This window comes from Corapipo altera, unplaced genomic scaffold (assembly GCF_003945725.1).
Source record: "Corapipo altera isolate COAL_440 unplaced genomic scaffold, ASM394572v1 0, whole genome shotgun sequence".
In the NCBI taxonomy this organism is placed as follows: Eukaryota; Metazoa; Chordata; class Aves; order Passeriformes; family Pipridae; genus Corapipo; species Corapipo altera.
Window position 1 is genome coordinate 37,940,102 of NW_020884872.1, and position 20,306 is coordinate 37,960,407.

The 20,306-nt window shown below is 36.6% G+C and overlaps 1 protein-coding gene across 2 annotated transcripts in view; it reads right to left on the reverse strand.

Annotated features, from left to right (window-relative positions):
• TPP2 (tripeptidyl peptidase 2) overlaps positions 1–20,306 on the reverse strand; it is a 54,363-nt gene that overhangs the window by 6,616 nt on the left and 27,441 nt on the right. The window contains exons 19-28 of one of the 2 annotated variants that reach the window (XM_027644405.1): positions 18,981–19,081; positions 16,887–16,983; positions 16,493–16,630; positions 14,472–14,716; positions 14,187–14,265; positions 12,237–12,275; positions 4,066–4,217; positions 3,871–3,967; positions 2,881–3,011; positions 1,363–1,570 (exon numbers count right to left, since the gene is read on the reverse strand). In XM_027644405.1, coding sequence (XP_027500206.1) covers positions 1,363–1,570; positions 2,881–3,011; positions 3,871–3,967; positions 4,066–4,217; positions 12,237–12,275; positions 14,187–14,265; positions 14,472–14,716; positions 16,493–16,630; positions 16,887–16,983; positions 18,981–19,081 — 1,287 coding nt within the window. The remainder of the gene's footprint in view (positions 1–1,362; positions 1,571–2,880; positions 3,012–3,870; positions 3,968–4,065; positions 4,218–12,236; positions 12,276–14,186; positions 14,266–14,471; positions 14,717–16,492; positions 16,631–16,886; positions 16,984–18,980; positions 19,082–20,306) is intronic. The other variant, XM_027644415.1, reaches the window with a different exon arrangement.

The following is a 20,306-nucleotide window of genomic DNA, read 5'->3' on the forward strand; positions in this document are numbered from 1 at the left end:
AATGTGCACTTAGACAAATCCATAGTTAAGCCACTCAAAGAGAAAGGTTCAAGTTCCTAATCTGTAGAACTCAAATCAGTTACTTATTCCCGACCCAGAGTATTCAGCTCAACAATACACGGAATCACTACATGTCTTGAAAAAAAAAAAAAAAGCCATTAACAAAGAGTAATAAACTCCCAACAGAATGTCTATATAGGCATTTTTCCCCTGAAATTCTATCAGCGTTAAAAAATAAAAACCAGAAGACAAAAGTAAGCCAGGAGTTACTATACTGGAACAAAGTACTGCATTTACAAACAGACAGCAAGAAAATCACGTACCAAGGAATATGATTAAAGCACAAAATCTGCTACCACAGAATATTATAATCAGTTAATGATTAGGAGAGGTATGCTGAAAAGATGTATGGGTACAAGGGCATATACACTAAGAGAGAGTGAGCACCATCAAACTTCTTGTTCAGGCCTCCACCTAAAGCATAAGTTCTTATGTGAAGTTTATTTACTGCCAAGGAAGTTAAATGTTTTGGGGTTTTTTTTTTCCACTTTCAAAGTTTTTCTTTTTTAACTACTTGAAGTGCTTTTGTAAGTGCTTTTGTAATTTTACTCAATTATAAACAAGTACATTGGTCACTTCATCTTCTATTAAAACAGTCACATGTGACAGCTAAGTACAGCAACGACATAGCTCAACAGCCAAAAACACAAAGTCATAACCTTTATAAATTAAAACTACATAACTAATCACCTACAATGAGGTTTTTTTCCTTCTGGAATAACTGTCTTGAATGAAGCAGACAAAAAAAAAAATTCAAGTCTCAGGATCAGGAACCTTGAAATGTCAAGGAAGTCTGTGCTAATAAAAACATAAGTGTAATTATTTCCAAGGGATTCTTCCTTTACCTTTACATATACTACTGACAGCAAAACACAAAACTTCTCTTGTCCGTGGTGTGGAAGAGACTACAGCATGCAGGACTGAACAGAGTAGGGATGCTGCACACTTTTGTGTGCACAGCTACAACAGTGCAGAGGTTAATAAAAAATATTCCCTGGAAAGTACAGAAAGAAGCAATTCAATAAAGCAAGTAGCTTTTTTATGTAAATCTGGTACTGCCCTATACCCTTCCTTTAACCTCTACATTCATATGCACAGAGATGGGCTTACCATGGATTTGACAGGTTTGGCAAAATCTCAGTGGAAAAAGGTCATTTAGGAAGCACAAGATATGGGGACAGCATGAAAAAGTACAAGGGAGGAATGTACGAGGCTGTGCACACAAACGTGGTGCATAATTCCAGGAGAAACTATCAGAAAGACCAACACGCAAAAGAAAAAAAATCTGTTCTGGTCTCTTACCTTGCTGTCAAAAAGATCAGTCCATTTTGTTGTTTCCCAGAATGTCTCTGTCAAAGCTTCTGAGCAGTTCTCACGATCCTCATCTTTGCCCTCTGTATCACTGGAAGCAGCCCCTTCTTGGGCCTGCAGATGAAGCAGTTGGTCAGCCAGTGCACTTCCTTTTCGACAAAGTGCATCCACTAAAGTACTCTTCTGTTTTTCCATTTCACTAGAAAAAGAAAACAGCATGAAAAAATATTTAGAATTTTTGCAGATACCTCATTAAGAAAAGAATCAGTGCCAATTGAGTTTACAGTAGTTAGTATATGTAAAATGAAAATAAGCACAAAGATAATTTTTAAACCAAGGTTAGTTACTATAACTTAAAATAATCGTAAAAAATTACCTTAAGACACTATGCATTACAGAAACTCCATCATTCTTCTAAGTCTGAAATGCCTTTGATGTCTTAAGGCCAGGGCAACTCAGACTTCTAAAAGTAAGCCAGCATTTAGATATACAGCTTTATAGTTCCTGGCATTATCAACAGAGAGAGTTGAATCCACCACTAACATAAGCAGATACAATTCTGCTGACTTCAAAGGAATTGCATCCATTTAAAGCACCATTGAATCTGGTGTTTAATTTCAGATGTTAGATTCAACCACATGACCTAATGGGTCAACTTACCAAGAAATGTTTAGAATGAAGTTTATTATATCATGGCTTTGCTTTTACAACAGCAATTCTAAAATTACCCACAAATCTGAATTCAGGATAGTCAGAACAGATGGACTAGATTTAAAATTGAAATATGCTATTTTAATATTAATATCAATTAATATTAATCAACAAATATGCATCTCCCATGTCGAGGGCCTACTCTTCAAATCTGCTGCTCTGTTTGTGACTAAAACAGCACCATACTATGTCCAGCAAAATCCACCACTTATTCTCTAGACTAGGATGTCACCTTCAAAACTGTCTTCTTGGAGATATATATACACACTGGTAATTAAGAGGAACAATCTAAAACTAAAGAAAAACAATGAGTCTCAAAAATACTCTGAAGCAGAAGTATGGTCATCATGCTTATCACAAATAAAATCTTTTGCAAGCAGTTAGTTCTTTGGCTGATGTCAATTTTGCCTTCAAATACAGATCTGAATGGCTGCAAAAGATAAAGAAAAGGCATGTAGCATTCAAAACACACACTTCTACTAATAATCTGCTTGTCCCTCTGATCTCAGATTGAGCTTGATACAAAAACTTAATACTCTGTTTTTCTGATACAATTAAATCCTAAAAGCACCCTTGTTTATTTTATTGAGTAAATGAAAAATTGCAGGTTTCAGTGTTCCTGCATTCTGGAGATATAATAAGAAAACACAGTAATTGTATAGTCAGATTTGAAATTACCTATGTCCCAAAAAATACCACAAGTTATCAAAGTTATAGTAATTCAATTTCTTATATGCAGAGACAAAGTACACAGATTACAAAAATAGGATGCAAGAAAATTATTTACTGGTTAGGTACTTTTTTATAGTAGTTGCATCAGGCCTGGGATCAGTCTTCATGGCAAAATATACTGCTAATGCTGTCTGATCAATATGAGAGATTACAGTATTTGCAGCTGCAACAATTTCATCTAGTCTTTTCATTCGTTCCTAAAGGAAGAATAAAAAAAGATGTTCAGCTCTATGAAATCACACCGCTTCACTGGATAACACACTACATTAGGATAACTGCAAAGTTATGCAGAAGTAACAGTAGATAATTAAAACTGTCATTTTCTCCCCTTTCTCCAAAGTTTGCTTAAAGAAATCTGGAAGGTTTGCAAGATTTCCTGCATACATAGTCCATTTCAGTGAAAACAAACAGTGAAAAATATGAGGTCGGTACATGGAAAATGCAGAGTTTATAGAAAACAAATCACCTTTCCGTACAAATCAGTACTCTTAAATAATGGTAGTAGTTATTCAATTCAGAAATAAATTTAAAATCAGAACCAAATGAAAAGAAAAATATTCAAGCTAGTGGCATATACACAAAGGTCTTTATCTTCAACATAAAAAAACTCAGATGCAAACTTTTCTGTTCACAGTTCTCATTTTTGAGGACAGATTCTGGATTTAGCTGTGTCATTTCAGGGGATTACTGTCCTCAGTCGTCTAAGCAATTCTGCCAGAAGAAATTACCAATCCAGTAGAGAAACAGATTGGGATGTATGTTTTTCTCAATAACCACCATTCAGAATAATATTGTTGTAGACTAAACCAGTAAGGAAACTTACAATTTGTTTAACTGAACAAGGAGTAACTGATAAGCAAACAGTATAGTTAAGCATACTTTCACCCTGCTGTGGGATTAAGTAAACCACCACCAGTTAAGGAGGCAGTTGTCACTCTAATTAGGAATTTCTGCTTTATAGTACTGAGTACAGTCACTTCAACTCCAACATATATGAAGAAAGACTCAGTTTTCAGGCTACATGGATGTATTGAGTTTAAGAAGTGTTTAAATAACCTTTTCAGAATCCAGCTGATGAAGTCTTGCAACATATAATGGAAGATGATTAGGAAATGCTTCTTTCAACTCATTATACATGTCAGTGGTATCTAGCCTAGAAGAGAGGAGGATACATCATGAAAGCACAGATTCTAAATATTTTTTTGAATTTCAAGCTGCTTAAAGCTTGTGTAGCAAGGACAGCAGACATACTTAGTCATCCACTGTATTTTTAGATCTCTTAAAGCTTCAGCAAATTCTTCTTTTACGTCTTTTTCTTTTTCCTGTTCCTTTTCTTTCTCTTTGCTGCCATTTTTACTCTTTGATGGTGATGGTATCAGATGATAGTGAACAGTAAGGACATCCTGGAGGTGGGAAAAGAGACACATACTGAAAGGGATACAGTACATTTTTCTCTGATGCAATATAAAAGCCAAATTATAGCCAGCAACTACTCTGAGCTACACATACAACGAGTAAGGATTCTGAGAGCAAAGGTATTAGACATTAAGAATTCAGGAACTGCTTTAACTTTTTATTCCAAGCAATGCAAGGACATAAATATTAATACAGCACACTAGGTGTAAGAAAAGAAAGCCTAAAATTTATGAAGTTTGACATTTTTGTATTCATATAATTTTAAAAGGTATTAGTTAGGGAATAAGAAACATGGAAGGGTTTTTGTTTGTTTATAAAAAAAGCAAATAACTTGGATAAAGGTAAAGGAAAAGAAGACAGTTAGAGATCCTATCCTATAAATCTGGAAATAAGCAAATTAATAAAGATGACTAAATTCGAAAAAATATCACAGTAGAATAAGCACGAAACATGTCACAGGATATACAAATTTATTCCACCCAAGATACTATTTCTTCCATGTGCCTACTAAATTAGCTGATGTATCTACAGTCAACTGCTACAGACTTTCCAGTTTCATCTGTACCTGTGCTCAAATTAGTCATCACAACAGCAAGTTTTTTTTTAAACACTATATGCTTATACAAATATCACTATAGTTTGAGTTCATGCTATACTATTACCATAAGAAAACCACCTACAGCTAACTCATCTTTGACCATGCTCTGAAGTCCTTTTCCCAAGGCAACTTACATATAAGTTTGCAAATAAGCTAGCATTAGATTTCAGTCACTCATTCTAAAATATTACAACTGCTGGGGGAGGCTGTTTTGTTCTTTTTGGGTTTTGTGTTGCAATCTTTAAAAAAGCTTTTCCCTAAACAGTGAGGGCACATGCCCCGTTATGTTACATATAGGATGTTTCATAGAAGATCATTAAAGTTTACATCTTCTAGATACCATTATTCTGTTGCAACATTGTGCCAAATACTGAGTTGCATGCTCAATCACTGTGGCAATTTAATTATTCTTACCAATTGTTCCACAATACATTTGTGGGAATGCTTCCTGTAAACCATGTCAGTGTTGTGAAATAAAATGAAACCTTGTGCACAAGATGGAGTTATTTGAGGTTATTTGTATAGGTATGGCCAGTCTTTGTGAATGAAGATTGGGGAAAGGTCTTTACCCTTCGAGCCTGCGCAGTGGATTTTTTAGGTGAGACAGTGTGCACTGAACTGAGCCCACCCTTTAATCCTAAGGCTCATCTGCCGAGTGAGCTTAGACAGTGGCAGCGAGGGCCTCAGGACATAGGTTTGTTTAGAGTGACCTTCTCTTAGATGGATGGCCTTACAGGGCTGATGAGTTCCATCTGCCTGGGGGAGTTTCCCTGACCAGGAATCGAACCTGGGCCACAGCGGTGAGAGTGCTGCATCCCAACCACTAGACCACCAGGGGTCCCCCTAAGGTTACTTAAATAGCAGGTAAAAGGGTGGCTATTAGAAATTGCTATGCTGTCATGGGTTAAGATTGGCCCTCCCTGAGAGTCAGGGGCTCAGAGGTGATTGGGTGCCAGGGCAGCGTTCCCTGGAGAGTCAATCATTGCTCGCCTTGTTCGCCTCTGCTCAAAATCATATAGCCACAGCACTGGAAGCTGTTGGCAGTCTCTGTTGCTGTCTGCTGCGTGTAGGTGTAGGAGGCCAGGGGGTGGCTGGGCTCCTTCTTCCCCCTCCGGGGGAGGAAAGGGGAGCCCTGCGGCCCCCCAACTCTGCCTAGGCCAGAGTTAGAGACAGCATTGGAGTGAGTGTGTGTTTATGAGGGACACGACTCACAAACAACTGGTAAGTGAGAGAGAGAGAGAGGCAGGCCCTGCGGCCAGGCCCTCTTCTTGTTTCTCGCCCTTTGCAGCCAGGCTGCAGAAGGGGCTGTTTTTCCCTCTCATTGTTTAGTGGGAGTGGTGCAAGGTGAAGCAGAGCCAAGTGGATGGGCTGATAACGAAACAGCTCAGCGCTAGGGAGAAGAATCCCAGGCGAAATCAGAGACGGGCCAGAGAGAGAGGTTTGGGAGTTGCCCTGCCGAGGTTTGACCAGGGGCAGCCGAAAACTGACTTGGAGGACACGTACGTTGATAAGCTACACTACAGCAGCCTACAGAACCGAGGTATGAGACCGAGAGAGAGAGACCACACAGCAGAAATGACACAGGACCAAGGAGAAAGTACTCAAAGCTACCTTCTTGGACTTTGTGAGGAAGGAAGGACTTCCACAAACAGCTGGAGCTTGGTGACAGGGGAGCATTTGTGCCCCCGAACACTCCCACGAGAGAGAGACTGGTTATACCTATCAGCCTGGAAAGGCTTTTCCTGGACTAAAGTTAAAAGGAGAAGTTTCGAAGGGACTGATATATATATATATACACACATATATATAGTTGCTTTTAGTGTGTACAGTATATTTATTTGTGTAAATAAATGTAAATAGTTCCCCCTTCCCCTATAGAAGCCTCTGGCCTGAAAGTTTTCTCTTCGGTGTTAGGATAAATTGTGGGAAGGGGTGAGGAAGCCTGGAAATTGGATTTTGGATTTCTAATGTGGCTCAAACTGCCACATTGCAATAATGAACTTGAACACTACACTTCTGAAACATTCAAGGACATCGACGCAGAAAAATTTTATTTGAACTGATAATTCAAACAGACCAGTAACTTGCTACGTGTTATCGAACAGAGTACTGGTAACAGTGACATCAATATTCCCTTAAAACAATTTTTCGAGCTACTTAATATATAATCATAGAACAACAACACTGACATTTAAATACTGTTTTTTTAAAAGTAGTTTAGACAACTAATCTACATTATATGATTCCTGTGAAAGAATTCCTTTAAAGAAAAAATATAATTACAGGATAAGAATATAATAACAGGAATAAAAAGAATAATTCCTTCGCAGGAACTATCCTGCACACATGCATTTCAAATATGAAGCGCATGACCAGTCAGTACAGCTAAATAAGACTCAGCAAGACCTAGGCCAGAGCACAACGGAAGAGGTCATGGAAGTAAGCACATGCAGGAAGGTATAGAGGTCAGAAACATGGTAGGGGCTCACTAAGATAATGAGAACAGTAGAAACCAACAATGTAGCAATGTAGTCCATTAAAACAAACTAACATTTTAAGATACCTAATAGGTTAGTTAAGCACAAAAATCTGAATGAATTTACCATGTTTTCTAAAAGATGTCCTCTATTGAGACTAATATTTTCTTTAGAAGGAAACCAGCCATTCTCAGACATATTCTTCCAATAGTTCAGGATTTCTCTCTTGAAAGCCCTTTTTGATCTTGGCAACTATTTTTGGAGTTACATATCTAAATGACCTACGCATTCTCAAGCCCTCTCTATATGAGAAGGCTCTACTATACTACTCTGGTTTAAGTTTCAAATCAAGCATAACTGGATTAACAAAAACCCATTTATGCGGAAAAACATTTTCACTTAGACAGACTAATTCTATGTAGCTAAACCATCAACAGTAAAATGTCATCTCTCCATTCTCTCAGCAAGATACTTTTGGTCATGAGATTCTGCAAGCATTACAAGCTATGACCACTGAAAGGAAATCAATGAGCTTCAGACACAGGTACCTTCCTACTAAAAGAGCTTACAGAATAAGAGGTACACTCTTCTATACAGACTTCAAACTTATTTCATGGGATAAATAAAGTTTAGGTGCTTATCATATTTAATTACATATAATTTAACTATAACAAGACTGTACGATGGACTGAAAGCTTCTTTCTCTATTCTGTCTGCAAACACTAGGATCATTTATAAAACCTGGTTACCCCCTAGATATCAGAAGATCTCAGAATGGCACTGTCATTGCCATCAAAGAGACATTCATCATTAGAAACTAAGGAGAAGAAAGGCAGTTCTTCACAATTCAGCACTTCAGCTTGTTTTCTTATTCAAACTTTCCTCTGAACAGAATTCCTAGAATAGTGTACTGATTTTACATATATCTATAAAAAGATACAGAACTGTAGACAGATAAAGATAGCAAGTGAGAATATTATCCATTGAAAAAAATACTTTAAATAATCTTTCAAATTAATGTAAAATATGCTTTTTGTTTATCCTCCAAAAATTTGTGGAGTATTAAAAACTCTGGAAGTAGATAGGATATGCACTTTGGTCAGAGTACTCTGTGTAGTTTGATAAGCCTGAATTTACTTTTAACTAGAACTACAAACTGCATACATAAACAAGAACAATGTGCTCAAAACAATCACCTCTCAAAAGAGCATAATTAACTGTTAATTTTGCTTCAAGATTTTAATTTTTAAAGATTTTTGTCTAGTGATTCAATTTCTAGTACTTTATGTGGAAAACACATATGAACTACTGTTTTCTGTACTTCCAAAACTAACTACAGGTAAACAGCTCCTTCAAGAAACACATCCCAGGTATAATTTTTCATTTAATATGCATCTGCATATTAATGCAATTCTGCATATACACAATTGAATGCACATATGGAATTTGAATCTGCTTTAAGATGCATACAATTTGTGCAGTGTTGCTTATTTTTATAATAATACTCTAATTTAATGGAAAATTAAGATTCTTGAAGTCATCAGTCAGGTTTACACAAAATTTTATTAGACACATACTTCATCCTATTTTTGAAGGCCTCATGATTAAACAGGGATAGTGTCTTAATGCTCAAAGGAAGTCACCCTTCATGTTTAACTTCACAATGCTATTTTTTAGTCTCCCACTTGTACTTATCAATACCTGCATAATGCGTTTCTTACTTTAAATCAGAGGAAAGAATGGTAGAACAGGGAGAAGGATGTAGAAACTTTCTATCCCTTGGTTAGTTGTTACATATTGCTGTTCAAAAGCTGCATTATGTAAAACAACACAAAATTATTGTCACAGACCAGAAAAAGTCAATGATTTGTTCTTCATTCTAAATGGGTTCTGGACTCAACTTAGAGACAAGGGGAAAAAGTAACCAGATTGTAACTGCTTTATAATCAGTAATTGCAAAAACAAAGACACCTGCTTATTGCGTAGAAAGAATATATTGACATTTTTGTCCAAGTTATAAAAGAATTCACTATCTTTGGAAAACTAGGCTGCTATTTCCTGGCATAACCACAAACTGCTTTTATGCAATACAGAGAAGCTGTTCAAGTATGGGCTGGATGAGCAGCCAGGTAGATTGAAACCTGCTGAATGGTTGGGCCCAGAGGGTGGTGATCAGTGGCACACACCTGGAGGTCAGTACCTAGTTGTGTACCCCAGGGATCAGTACTGGATAGAATCCTGCTCAACATCTTCATTAATGACCTGAATGATGGGGCAGAGGTACTCCCAGTACATCTTCTGATGACATCAAACTGGGAGGACTGGGTGATAAACCAGAGGATCATGCTGCCATCCAGAGGGACCTTGACAGGTTGCAGAAATGGGCTTGCAGGAGCCTCATGAAGTTCAACAAGAAGAACTTGAGTAGAATAAATCCAAGCACAGAACATGCTGTGGGGCAGCCAGCTGGAAAGCAGCTTGGCAGGAAAGGAGCAGGGGGTCCTGATGGACACCAGGTTGAACATGAGCCAGCAGTGCCTTTGTGGTAAAGAGGGCTAATGGTATCCCAGGTTGCATTACACTTACTATCAGCAGCTTGAGGGTTGTGATCCTTCTCCTTTGCTCTGCAACAGTGAAGCCTCACCTGGGGTGCCATGTCCAGTCCTGGGCTTCCCAGTAAAAGAGACATGTGGATCTACTGGAGCAAGCCCAGTGAAGGTCCATGAAGACGCGAAAAAGATGCGAAACAGCTGTGACTGTTCAGCCTAAAGAAGGCAATTGGGGGGTGTGGAGCATTTAGGGATTGAACTCCTCTATCTGTGTAAATACCTACAGGGAGAGAGTAAAGAGAAATCCAGACTGTCCTCAGTGGTGCACAGTGACAAGACTGGAGGCAATGGCCATGAACAGAAACACAGGAGGTTGCCTCTGGACATCAGGAAATGCTTTTTCACAGTGAGGGTGACCAGGCTGGGCATAGGTTGCCCACAGAGGTTGTGTAGTCTCCACCCTTCAAGATATTCAAAAGCCAGCTGGGCATGGTCTTGGGAAACCAGCTTTAGGAGACCCTGCTCAAGCAGGAGGGTTAGACCAGATGACCTCCAGAGGTCACTTCCAGCCTCAGCCATTCTATAATTCTGTGAAAACAGAAGTACTTTCAAACAACCAGAAATATCTGCTCTGGATCTCTCATAGTGACATGCACATGTGTGCAAGCTAGCAAGTTCCATCCCTCCTCAACTAAAAAAAACCCCAAACCCAGAAACCCCAAAACAAGAAGAAAATCCTTCCATAGACTAGTCATTGGCACCAAAACAAAAAAACCCCACACATAAAATAAAAATGGCACATGAAAATTAACACTCCTCATCTTACAAGAGGGCCTGGACTTGTCTGTGAAAAATACAGAAAGTCTACACATACTTTTTTGATCAACTGTGTCACAAAAAAACCCCAAAAACCCCAAGTTTTCTGTGCTGGAAAACATTCTTACCTGCATGTAAACTTAGGACAGGGTAGGGTAAGTATTGAAACTTGTAAACTAGGAAGGCCTCGGAGTTGTATTCTCAGAAAAAAGCATTATTTAATAGAGCTCTTACAGAACAATGCTGTGAAATGCATTGTGTTTTATTTATTTGGTGCTAGTACACTGATGAGTAATAGACAGAAGTAACAAGAACAGTGGTTTTTATTTTGATTTTGAGTGGGTATACTGCTCAGTATATCTGAATGCAAATCTCTGTTCTAAAAAAAAAAAAACAACACAAAACCCAGAACATGAAACCTCTAATCTGTTTAACAGGTTTTGTTATGCAAATTAAAGTATGAGTAGAGTTTAACTCCCTTGTTAGAGATTCACTTTGTGAAGATTTTATACCCTATTCATCAGGAAGCCATGCATTCACTTACTAAAAGTGATCTGCATTCACTTACTAAAAGTCATCTGCATGATTTTCAGATATGAAAATAAAATTCAGCAACACGCACTAAAATCCTTCCTTGTAAAGCCTAATCACATTCCCACACAGTTATTACACCAAGACCAGAGTAAGTTAGCAGGTTCAGTTATAAGTTCACTGTTAACAAAATAGTAGGATGTGGCAACAGACTGAGTTATCCATGGTTCTCAGATCTTATTTCTAACAAGAAAAAACCCAGTAACTTTATAAAGGTAGTCTAACGGAGTATTTTTTGCATTTTTTCAATAAACTGTTTCACACTCTGACTTCTGGCAGACTATTGTATTACCTGATGTAAAAATACAAGAAAGCACAATATTAAACGCTGCTGTATTGAAAGTCACTCACCCCCTACCTAAAATATCTTATATATACTCCAAAATTCATTCTGTAAATTCTACTACCTGCTACACAACTGTATAAACTCTAGACTGTAACAAAATACATTCAATTTTAGTAGAAACATGAACTGAGAGACTTTTCCACCAAGTCTATCTCACCTAAGGAAAATATTGCTTCCTACAGCATGTTTTTTATGACTGTAATGAAGCCAACTCTCAATTCAGTAGATTGGGTATAGAGTTAGACATTCATTTACTCAATTCTATATCAATGGGTTAGGTTCGTATTCAATTCTCAATTTGCAGACAGAATAGGCAGAAACACTTGCCTCAGAAAATCTAGACCACAAACACTTAAGATTCCTGAATATTTAATAACGAGAAAAAATACAGGCCACTAATCACCACATGCATTTTACACCACTTATTGCAAAAGTATACACATGCTCACGTGCCTCTCAGAGTTTTGTCATTCTACCAGTAAACATACGTTAAGGTGCTGAAATAAATAATTCAGGTCTAAGTAGGTAGATGAAGGAGACAAATTAAAAACCAAGACTGGTAGACAAATTCTTTAAGTCATATGCAAAAAGACTTAAGCATATCTTTTTCAAAAACTAACATTCAGTACCTTTTTAAATTTTCCTTGTCGTTTTGCTGCAGACTGCCCCTGGGAGTTAGAATAACATACTGTAAGAAAACATGCACACACCACACAGGATGGAGACACCTTCTCTGTACAATTATAGTCATACTTTCAACCTACAGATTGCCAACTTTTAGAGAGTCACATCTATGTTCAAACATGCTCTTAAAGCATGCTCTTTCACGTTTTCAAAATTAATAAAACAATGCATCATTGTGTATACAGTCCATTCCTCCTGTAAGATAAGCAAGTGTTGTTAACCACTTAGCTTCAATTAATAAATTACAGAAATTGAGCCTCAGAATTTTAGGTTTTAGATTGTTGACTGTTTACTGGCATTGTTGTATTTCATAATAAATATACAGAAATTAGATACATTTTCCCTTACCTTGCATCTACCTGCTGACTAAGAGACAACTTTGCTGCCTAGTCCTCTTTTTTTGTCTCATGGTACATATTGAGATTGAGTAAAGGCAGCAGAAAGTATCTGATGCTATTTGATACCATCCTTTTTCCAGTGAAACATGAGCATAACAGTAATGCCTTAGACTATGACATGAGACACGCCTCAGCTAGAACTTCTCTCCGTGATAGAAATTTTTCTCCATTACATAAAATTTGACAGGCAGTATCTACCTATCTCCTACTTCCTATCACAGAAACTACAGTACATACCCACTTAGTCTGGTTTTAAAATAAAATGGGCAAGAATCACAACCAATAGTTCAAGGAAGTGCAGATTCTAGTTAGGGAAACTATACTACACTAGTGTAATGAATTTACCACAGATTTCATAAAAGCACACTTACAACCTCACAGGAATCACAAAGAAATAATTAAACTAGGTATTTTAGAGTTCCTAGTTACTGGGTTTTTCCTCACTGATGCATAAATTCTCCTGACAGACATTATCTCACCTGCAGTTATATGCAATCTGTCCCAGAAGTACTAGCTACAACCAAATCAGACTGAATGAACTAAACTTTAATGCTAGACAAGATGTAAAGGTATATGCCCCCCTGCTCACAGAAACCTATTTTGTATGAAAACATACTCTAATTTTATATATATTGTTCAGCCACATCTAGCGATATATGGACATAGATGAACTACCTTTTAAATATTAACAATCACCAGGATTGACTAAAATTTAATCTCGGGTATGCCATCTGTTTAAAAATAGCTAGGGGAATCTTCTAACCACTGTAGCACCAGATACACAGAAAATAGTTGTGCTTACTACAATCACTGTTGCACCAGAAAGTCACACAAGTTAAAAACCATTTTTTCACAGGATGTTGCATTATGAGCAAAAAGACCCTACAGCTGTTTTTCTAGCATCACACAAGATCTTATCTCTTGCTGCTGAAGCATACAGTCATACTAGTGGTTGACAACATCAGTGTGTAGCAGGTAAGAACATCTATGTACTTGAGCCAGCAAAATTCCTACTACTTGGTAACAGTAACACGTAGGTATTTAGAAAACACGTATTTTTGCTCAAAATTGCATGCATGCAAGGAAGAGTATAGGTGCTTGTTACAGAACCAACATGCACAAAACACTACAGATGCACGTATTTTTCATTCAAAAATTACAGTAAGCTATGGAGTTACAAAAATCAATTTTAAAGGCTCCATGACAACAAAAAAGCACTTGTTCCTAGAAATAAAAAGGTTTCAGAGTGAAAGAACTAGAAGACACAATTTAGAAAATGCAACTAAATTTGAAATTAGAAGATGAAAATAAAATTAGAGCTACTTAGAAATTATGCTGACTTTATAATGAAATAACTGCTTCTAAAATGCATTATATATTATCAAACCTAATGCTCTTTAAAGTAATAAACCCATACAATACAGCACTTCCTGGCATGCCATTCACTTGCTACAAAAGTTTCAGAAAAAGAAACTGTCATCCATCTCATATACTCACAGCTTTCTTTCCAAGTTCTGTTTTAGACAGTGTAAGACTTCCTGCAAGATAACATCCTGGTCCTGCTCCTTTAGGTATTCTGTTCAAAGAAAGTAAGTTCAGTGTTAAAATCAGGTTAATTAAGGTTCCATGAAAACTACAATGAAGAAGTCAAACAGTGAAAGAGTACCACAAGAGGAATTACCAAGCCTGAAATAGGTAGATATTATTCAAGTATCATTTTAGTTAGGTGCAGAGGCAGCTGGTTAGATGTAGATGGGGAAAAACAGGACTTCAGTAACTTACTTGTCATCAGGCAGAGATGTAACAAAGAATGGTTGACTGTGTTTTGGTGGTAATGTCAAACTGTTGGATTTCTTCTTCCCTAAGAGAGCAAGGCTATGGTTTTCATAAATATCTAAGCTCAAGGTACTAGACAACCTGTGAGAAACAATAAATGGAAGGTCTTTGATGCGATCCAGCTCACTGTTCTGTTCATGACGAATTTGTAACCGAATAGTGTAATCTCCTTTTTCCAGTTTCACAGAATACTGAAAGAAAGAAGTTCTCATAAATGTCTAGATTAAATATTTCACCATTCACAAAAAAACACAAACCCCAGAAATAAAACTGTCATGTTCTTCTTGATCCATACAGCTCTAGCCATTAAAATATATTAGATTACTTGGGTTTGGAATCTCCTGAAAACAGAATGCTTTCAAGACAGAATAGCAGCCAAAACATATTTTGTACTGAGGGAAAAAAATTAAGTTTTCAGACCACAAAACAGGTACAAATCAGAGTTCCTGTTAAGCTTTCAGCTCAAAACCTCTGCAGGTTTGCCTTGATACACTTTCAGTGTACTATGTTTGGGTGCTCTGGGTTGAGATCACAGAACATTTCCTACTGTCTCAAATACTACCAATTTTCACACTGAGGGACCCAGTATTCCTGTGAGATTTATGGCTGCAGTTTAAAGAGCTGACAGACTCTTTGCCCTGAGCTTGTCACTCAGTTAAAAATATGCAGATAAATAATCTCCGTTTATTAAAAAAAAGAAACAAACAAACAAAGAACCCTCTCCCTCCTCACATCAAATCACCCAAGAAAAAAACCTCCAGACTATCAAATTCTTAGTTTTGAAAACATTCTTTCATTTAAGTCAATCTAAAAGGGCAACAATGTTGATGTTCGGAGCAGCACCATGCTAAGTTTCCTTTCTGCTGCTGCTGCAATAATACAAAAGGCAGCCCCAGGAGAAAAGGAACAGTAATTCAGAACTACCCTGCTCCCAGAATATCCCTCTCCTAGGTTAGGGAATCATGCTTCCTGTTGCTATTTCTTCCTGGATTAATTAATTTTGAGTTGCTTTAGAATTGTCCCATGATGCTCAATACCACATACAGCATGGTGGTCCACCAGGTGAAAGTAACAGAGTACTTTTTCTAGAGTTCTGGATTTTATAGCATCTTAAAAATGCAGGTTAAGGAATAGAAGTTTAACGCAATTTCTGAAAGTAATTTATAAACTATAAAGCACGTCTTTTGAAACTATCTTTTGTACAATTCTGGGATGATCAATCTATCAAAATAAACATTTTATTGATGGAGTTCAACTGGATTTTAGATTAGTAAAAAAAAAGTTTCAAAACTATAAAACCATGGAAAATGTTTATGTCTATTTTTTCTTCTTTTTTTCCTTTTTTTTTTTTAATTCCTGCCTACTTTCCCCATGATCCAGACACAAACTGTTAAAGCAGTAACGTTTCCACAGAGGTTACAGTATCTACAAGTGTTGTGCAAAAATCTCCCTTTGAAAAATGGAAACAAGAAGAAAACCATGCTGAAACATTAAAAGCTGTTTGGAGAAAGCACCAGCACAGAAAATGACAGCCTTCATGGATACAGAAACCTCTGATTTAACAGCAGACAAGTCAAACTACAGAAAAATAATGGATTCTTTCCACCTTGCATAGAAAAGTTTAAGGTATTGTCCTTGTAAAAACCGCAAACATAAAGACACATAAAGACAAGATTTTGAATTCACTTCTTGAGAAGCGCCTGTCAAAATCATAAGTTAACAGCTTTTCCTGTTTCTCCTTCCTTAAAAATGGAAAAAAAATCATGTACTATTTAATGGACACAAATCTATCAATTTTTTAAAGACAAATACATCACCATTGACTATGTCTTCCTGTGAACATATAAGAACATTATACCTATGCATCAGGAAATGTTAAGAGCTAGCAGCAGGGCTAGGTGGTGAAAAAGAATGAAAATTTTCACTGTCTGCAGAAAACAAAGTAAAATATATACATTACTCTGTACCTGGTGTGGATAGGCATCTCCTGAACCCATTTGTCTTTTGTTCTGGTCAAAAATAATCCACAGTTGACTATCAAATTCAGATTCATACAACAATTCACAAAGAAGTGGACAGCTTGGAGTTACTTCTCCACTCTTAGGCTATTAAAAGAAAGGTCAAGGCATTTAATCTTGTACAGAATAAAACAAGTACAATCCTTATACACATATTCTAAAAGATAACTGAACTGTGGCCCATTTCACACAACAGCAGCTCTTTAATCAGAATGTTGATGTAAAGTCCAGAGTGTGAATCTAGACCTCCTTTCTGACAGGAAGTTAGTTAAAATTAAGATCTATCTGGTTTTAGAAAACATGCTGTACTTATTACTGATTTTTAAAAAAACAGTTACCTTACCTGATGGAAATTATATGTCAAAATCATCTCATACAGTTGACGGTTATTTGGTAAAATATCTCTGGAACCCAAAGGTTTTATTTTTGCACTCACTGGTCTGCAGTTAAACAACAAAAAACAACAAAAGGTACTCTTAAGAAACATGTATCCTCTACCAAAATTTGTCTTAAGTAGAAGCATATTCTGAAGTACAACTAAATTCAGTAAATGCAATAACATCTCTTAAATATTGTAGCTATCCAGGTAGCATATATTCCTCAGTTAAAATTAATGTCAGTTCAAAAACAAGGTTTAATGACATTACAGACACAGCCAAAAAAAAAGAAGCCAATGTAGTAAGCGTGTCTAAAACTCAAAATAAAAGGCCATTAAAAAAAAAAAAAAAAGGAAAACCAGACTCAGGTTTAGGAAACAAACGAAAAAAAAATCAGGTTACACTTCTAGTATCCATGCTGAAATCAGCACTTGTATTCATAACAAAAAGATTAATGGTACGGCAATTAGGAGACAAACAGTTGATAATTCCTTGTTATAGAAGATTGTATCTTAAGAGAATCTATAAGAGGCCTTGAGAAATCTGAGTAGTAATATAGAAGAATGTACACTACAGAGAGTGTATGTTAATTCAGAAACAGTTGGGAAAAGCCATTGCTCAGGGCACCACAAACACTTTAGACATTAAGTATCAAAGAATATAAACTAAATAATAATGATATAGGAAAATTTGAGCTTCAGAAATAAAGAGTAGCAGAATCACGGTGGCCTGGCATCATTTAGGTTTACATTTCATTCATTCAATCTGACAACCTTTAACTACATGATCAGAATTTTTCTCTAAGATTCTGCCAACTCCTTCACTGCCAAGAGCACAGACTAGTCACTCAGTAAGATGTGTATGCTGGGTCAGACCACGTGTCCATTTAACCCAGGTTTCCTAGTCTGGTAGACACTAGATAGACTGCTGACAGAAGACTTAAGAACCGAGTAATACCACACATGATACATCTCCCTAATGTTCACCCTGCCTCCAAGCATTTGAAACAAGAGACAGAATGAAAAGCCATTCAGTATTTTTCTTCTCTGTGTTATGACTCTTCAGTTCATTCAAGAAACACTATTCCTGCCTTAATTTAAATGTATAAGTATTTCTCCATAGTTTACTTAATTGCAGTTCATTTACTGTCAGACAAGCCCCTTAAAGACTACAAGGACTTTAAGAGCATCTCCATTTTTCAAACCAAGAATGAGGTAAAGCTATATTAAGGGATTGTTTTATTTCCTCACTTAAGGCATATCAAATTGAGTATTTCTGAATCTAACATTAAGTGACAAGTTCATTAAACAGTAAACTCTTAGTGACCTCAATTCTAGTTACAAGTATCCAAAACCTCCAGAGACCCCAGGTCTCCACTGACAGGCCCAAATAAAGGAAAACTTTGGACTACTGAGCACTATGAAATTGTCTGCCCCACATCTTAAAAGCACCACTTAAACCACATGGCATTTTTTTATCCTTCTGAAGTGACCAACTGTAATAATTGTTGCACTGTTTAGGAATTTTCCAACAAAGCTTTTCTTCCAAATCAGCATTGTTGTCAAACTGACAACAAGATAAAAACAGCTTTCCACAAAAAATTCTGCACTAGATCCTACAAAAACATTTCTAATCAAGCAAGAGAGAAGAGTCTTCCCATGTTCAAACTGGGCAGGAGCTGAAGCAGCTGCTTAAAAAAACTCCATAAACCCAAGCCAACAAACAGTAGCACCAAATAACTCTACAATTTGTTTCTTTATGTATTAAAGTGCCTTTTAGATATTAAAATGCATTTTACCTCTAAGTGTCTCCTTCAGAAGTAATGGAATATTTTTTTTTTTTTTTAAATTAGCTTAAGGAAACTAATTTGTATGGAAAGAAGTCACCATAAAGAAACTAAAACAGGGAATGCTGAAAAATTAACTGATGCTTCCAAAGCTACTTTGAATTTGACAAGAATATTGTTGTAATTCCGAATTTCACTGTTAACGTGTTACTGTTTTAACCCTACACACAATTAGTTTTCCCACTCTCCCAAAACAGTTTCCCAGAAACTCTACCTGAGCGTTTGAACCCAGCTTTTCAGATTTATGCATGGAGCAATATCTTCATATTTCAACAGGGACTGAACATCAAATCGTACGATGCCTTCTGAAGCATGCTATAAAAAGAGTATATAACAATTAGGCTTCTGTGCACTTATAATATCAGATGTGGACCACCTGTTATATCCCTCAAAAATATAACACAAGCTGTAATTATTTACACTTTAACAAGAATACTGCATGATTTTGAAAGTATCACAAGTGCTTCTCTATTTTACAACAGCAGATATACCAGGACTTGCAAAACTTTAGCAAGTGAGGCTACAGTTTTATTTATATACTTACATACTTGTATTATTATAAGTATATATACATATAATATATAAATACTTTGGATAGAACTGACAAGTCATACTTTGAGCAAGGCTGGATTTTGTTTGTGCATTTGGGATGATTTTTTTTTCAATACGTAACTCAATACATACAAGTATTATTCATCTAGAATATTAGAGCAAGTATTTTATTGTGCTTCTTAGGATTATTATTACAGAAGAGCTTAACTCTGCAAAAGATAAACAATACTACATAGACCTAGTGATGGGCAAAATCATTTGAAAACTTTCTTTTTAGCAGTATCCCATGACAAAGACTATACATGAGCACTATTAAAATTTATTTTATCAAAGTCACCAGTGCTCAAAAAGGAAGACCAAAACTGTTCCTATTCTCTCATTTTTAACTCTCCATTATTTATTTGACATAACCCTGCTGGGCTGGGGGCAGCTGCTGTGCACACCACCACCATCAGATCCTTCTTTTACCGTTCTACTGGTTGAAGACCTGGGACCTTAGCACATTGCACCCACTCTTTTTTCCCCAGTTTATTCAGCTCTTTGAGCCTGATTACATCTAAATTCACCCATGGGACAACTATAATTTGCTCCGGCTTTCAGCTGAAAAAAAAGAGGAGCCAGGATAAATTGGCATGGTGCTGCTTCATGTATGTGTTTCCCTATCAGCTCTCAAAGAGCTCTCTCCTGAGTGAAGCAGTGTCAAGCTAAGGCAGCTTGCGTAGGACAGCAAAAATATAGGACCAAGACAGAGTACTGTAACTATTATGATACTAACATTTTAAGCAACTTGTCAAATCCTTTAGTGTCACAGAGCCTTAGGCATCATGACATTGACCCATCCACTGTGCCTTCAACTGCCCTAAATGATGACCCTCAACCCAATCAGATGACTCTCAAGGTAATCTCAATAAAACACTGAACAGAAAATAAATTTTAATTAATTTTTATTCTGAATATGATATTGAGAGTATTGTCTTTTTAGCAATGT